General features: G+C 43.6%; 1 protein-coding gene across 2 annotated transcripts in view; it reads left to right on the forward strand.

The window, feature by feature from the left end:
- Nucleotides 1-5,000, forward strand: part of LOC310818496 (synaptosomal-associated protein 25-A) — a gene marked incomplete at both ends in the record, with an annotated part of 14,502 nt that overhangs the window by 2,132 nt on the left and 7,370 nt on the right. For both annotated transcript variants that reach the window (XM_083689464.1, XM_083689463.1), the window contains 2 exons: nt 211-252; nt 3,163-3,211. In XM_083689464.1, coding sequence (XP_083545590.1) covers nt 211-252; nt 3,163-3,211 — 91 coding nt within the window. The remainder of the gene's footprint in view (nt 1-210; nt 253-3,162; nt 3,212-5,000) is intronic.

A 5,000-nucleotide genomic window follows, 5' to 3' on the forward strand; every position in this document is an offset into this window, starting at 1 on the left:
GAGTTCAGGCCCATTAGATCGGTTGCATATTGATTTTGTCATGTGTTGTTATCTTACAATATTTACAATCCAACTATACAAACAAACCATCGACACACATCTATGCCTCGACTCGGTGCCTCATCTGGTTTTCTGATTGGTTTCTGATGGTTTTTTTTTTTTTGTAATGTTTTTCCAATGTTAACATTGTCCTCTCCTCTATGTCCACAGTCACTGGAGAGCACTCGTCGTATGCTGCAGCTGGTGGAAGAGGTAGGAGAAAGACACCGTTCGTATTTACAATGTTCACAATGTACCACAGTCTGAATGAAATACTGCTTAAAGCTGTCTCTGTTTTACAGCAGTTGCCCTGAGAACAAAGCATGCTATTGACATGGGTAAAACATGCTACACTGTATGCTCTCAAGGTACAGTACCAGGACTAGTATGACACAGAGAGGTTGGTGGGAGGACTCTGTTGTTGTTGTTGTTGTTCTTGTACAGTAGGAAGTGTAGAATTATGAGACATGGTGTTCTTCCAACAGAGGGTCACATGATGTCCTCTCACCCTCACAAACCACTAGAGTATATTTGACCCATAAACAAAAGTAAACATCAGCGTTTTTCAAGAGCGTTTTGAAGAACAATGGACATTTGGGAGCCATTTATGACATCCCACCCATGGCTGCTCCAGTTCCTGCCATCATGACATGGTTTGTTTACTAACATCTCAGAAATGAAAAATACTCGTCCTGCAGGGTTTTGTTCCCCTGTGTGAGCCAAGACATTTCAATGAAGGTAATTTATTACATGAAAGTCATCTGGGATAATAGTGCAAATTCACAACGGATAGAAATGAATCATGAATTTGCATCTCGCATATTGCTTAAGTTGAGGTGGAATTGACCCCCCAGCAGCCTCAGTGATTCACTGAAAAGCATTACTCAGCCAAATGATGTTGTGAGGACATCAGAGACCCTGACACCATCTCCTTACACAACTGTTGCCAGCGAGACAGTTGAGTGACAGCCAATGGGAAGACAGACAGGCCAGATCAGAGATACAGTAACCATGCAGGCAATCCCTAAGGGACAAAGAGGGGAGAGAGGGAGGGAGGTATAGAGAGAGAGAGAGCGAGTGAGAGAGAGGGTGGTGGGGAGAAGGACAGGGTGACGGGGCATGTGGAGAGAGAGAGGGAGAGAGAGAGAGAGAGAGAGAGAGAGTGTGAATGTGAGTGTGTGTGTGTGTGTGTGTGTGTGTGTGTGTGTGTGTGTGTGTGTGTGTGTGTGTGTGTGTGTGTGTGTGTGTGTGTGGACAGCTGTAGGGGAGGGCCAGCCTCTGATGACAGCCTCCTGCTGCATATCTCAAGGTCATATTGATCATCAGTCGAGACATAACTCACAGAACAGCACCTCCCTCTGACTACAGGAGGGAGGGGAAGGGAGAGGAAGAGAGAGGTAGAAAAGGAGATGGAGAGAGAAGGAGAGAAGTAGAGGGGGAAGATGAAGAGAACGATAACAGCACCTCAGATGTGATGAACAGATAGGATGCCCGTGAAGATGGAGGAAAAGAGGAGTTGAGAGGAGAAAATGGAGGATGGTGGAGAGAGAGAGGGGGATTGATCAGTCAACGCGTGTTGATTAGTTAGACGGGGACGTGTCATAAACGTTCACCCCCACGGGCTCCAAACCAACTGACTGACTCTGATCACACTGGTTATTTCTACCATCATAAGAAATAGATGTGAAAACTTCCTCCTGATACAAACAGGCTGGAACTGCTTTTCCAAAACACTTACGGAACCACAGTGTCCACATGTTTTGCATAAGCAAGGTACAGTAGTAGTATTGAGCTGCGTTGGGGGCTCATTGCTGTATGGTATTTCATTTGATTATGCCAAGGATCCCCCCTAGGGAGTCCTTTGAACTACTTTGGGATTTCGCCTGGAAGTGGATGCTATATTACAGGATCATTTATACACTGCAGTTTCTCTTTACTACCGAACCTCAGCCCTAAACGTCGATGCTCTCTTCCTCCCCAAACTGCTGAGGAGGCAGGAGGATCGTATTTATGCTGCCTATGTCTACGCCAGGTGGCTCATCCTAGCTTCATTGTCCTTCTACGCAGCAGGAAAACAAAATTAAGTTCCGAGATAAGCAGGTTTTTCTAGCCTTTTGCTACCGCGCACACTGTCCTAAGTCGATACCTGTGTCTAAGCCAATCGATGACTAATAGGTTTAGAGATGGATATTCACGGCACGCCGACTCAGACCGTAAGGTCTTCAACTGTACACTAATCCACTTCTGGGATTTAGAACAGCCAACTTAGGTCTGCTCCGTGATGGAATGGAATAGAATAGAATGGAATGGAATGGACCAGAAAAGAACGGGATGGAATATGATAGGATAGGATATAGAATAGAATGGAATAGAATTAAATGAAATAGAATAGAACTTAATTTGTCCATCTGTTACAGTGTTAATGTTCCGCTCTGCTCTCAAACCCAACAACCGTGATATGTTCTGTTAGAGGCTATGATAGCAGTCGGAAACAGAATGCCTGAATTTTCAATTTCTCAGGAAATGTTCCTTATGTCAGTGAGATTATGAATGATCCCACCGGGAGCTATTTGCTCAGTTGAATATCAAAGGGGTAATGGCCACCGACCTTTGACCTTCCTGATCAATACGAAACCATGTTTGTTGTCTCATCTGAGTAGCAGGTCACCCGAGGCTGTTGCCTCTGCTTCTACAACAACATTTGAACCAAACTGCCATAAGAACGGATTCAGTAGTCAAACTGTGTCTGACTCAATCTGATTCAATTCAAAATACTTTTATTTTACTTTTAAAAACAACACAGTCTCCTAATTGAATTGTGTACCTATGCACGATAGTACGCATTCCCAATTGCGTGTCTGGATTGACGCGTTAGAGAGGTTTTTGGACAATACTTACAATGATACAACGATAAAAATCACTAGACCTCTGCAACTTGGGGGTGTTTTTAAAAGGAGTCTCGGTCTGATGTTCCAGTTGCATTTATCCTCCAATCTTGTCCTCTAATAGAGTAACTTCCATGTCCCTCCCTCCTTACTGATCTTGACCTCTCTGTTTCTCTCTATTTTCTTCCCTTTTATCTTTTCCTCCTCACTTCTCTTGGCGGCGTTTTTGGGGGCGTAGAGTAAAGATGCTGGCATCAGGACTTTGGTTATGCTGGACGAGCAGGGAGGTAAGTCTGGCTGTCTTCTAGAGGGGAGAGGGGAGCCAATGGGTGTTTAGCTGTAGATAGTAACCATGCTCGAAGCAGTAATTACAAATTCTGTATCTCGTATCTATATTTCTGTAATGACAGATTCTATATTTCAAGACATGGCAACATGAAGGTAACAGTTTTCTATAAGGACCTTAAAGATAAGATCTTCATAAAAAAAAAACTAAGAACGGTTGAACTATTTACGACACAGTTGATTTTATTCATGAAGTGCAATTCCTAATTGATACCTTTTCTCCTGACCCTTGACCTTTTCAAATGACATTTGACACGTTGGTTCCTTATTTAATGCATACTTTATTTTTTTCCTTTGGTCAAGGTCATCAATTCACTTGAAACTTGAGGAAGGTTATTTCTTTTAACTCTTTCTTTAACAACTAACAACTATTTCAAACTTCTTTCCTTTTGCTAACTTTCTTTTTTGTTTGCTAACAGTTTTTTCCTTGGTTTTCCATTAGCTTTTTCATTTTTTGTTCGTTAACAGCTTCATGCCCCAAAGACAACAAGGAAAACATTGAAATACAAAGATTGTCAGACCTTTCTCAGGGCATCCATATCCCAAACCAAGTCTCAAATGCATTTCTGTGATGAAATGCTTGACCCTAATCTGGGTCAACTCTTCCTGGGTCAACGTTTGTCCTCGAGGCTACCACCAGCAAGTTAACTTCTAGCCTGATTTCAGATCTGTATGTGCTTAAACCAACTGACTCCTACGACTGCTAGCCTAACAAAGCACACACAGATCTGGGACCAGGCTAGGTGACATCGGGCCGACATGTCAATGGTGTAGAGCTGAACCAGGTTCCGTCTCAGCGAAGGGTAAAACAAACGATCGATTTAGCTGGTAATGACAAAAACTCACTCACTCTTTATCTGTCCCATGAATTAACATGACACATGACATAACACCATTTTGTGCAATCCCTGGTTGAAGTCGGTGAACACTCATGACATAACAATGATTAATTAAAATCTTCACAGTAGGTTCTGTATAGAGAAAACAACACACAAACCAATAGCTGGCTTTGGTTCAACTGGCACTATTGCTGGTGTGTTGTGATTGGAGGAATTGAGACTCTTGCCCGGGGTTATTAACCCAATCCAGCCCTCTGGTTGGTTAGTGTGGCAGTAATGATCAATCTGATTGGCCGAAGTGGCCATAGTGATCACTTCCTCCCGGGGAAAGCCCTCTGGCTGAAGCCGTTAATTATACTCTCTCTGTTGTTCACTCAGGGGATGAGACCTAACTCCTCCATCCCTCTATCCCCCCCTCATCCCTCTATCCTCTCTTCTTTCCGCTCTGCAGTCTTTCCTCAAAGGTTGCCGTACCAAAGCCAATTTAGATGCCTGATTGAGCACTGAAGGGGCTTTAAGCCCTGCCTACACGGTGACCTCTGACCTATTGACAGTGCAGAGAGGCATGAGGCTGGTCCAGTGGACAGGGCTCAGATAAGATAATGACTTAGAAGAAGGGGGGAAGGGGGACTATATTAGACTCACTGTGCCAGAATAAAGCACTAGATAATAGATCAAAAACAGCCGTGAACTATCAACTTATGTGTACATTTGAGCTACGATGCACACGCTAAAAACACACGCCAGGGATTGTACAAATGTGGACAATATCAATGGCCATAGTCCTAACTGCACCATTTCCAACCTACTCAGCCTTCCTCCTACTCATCTTTACACACACACACACACACACACACACACACACACACACACACACACACACACACACACA

This window comes from Argentina silus, assembly GCF_951799395.1.
Source record: "Argentina silus genome assembly, chromosome: 17".
In the NCBI taxonomy this organism is placed as follows: Eukaryota; Metazoa; Chordata; class Actinopteri; order Argentiniformes; family Argentinidae; genus Argentina; species Argentina silus.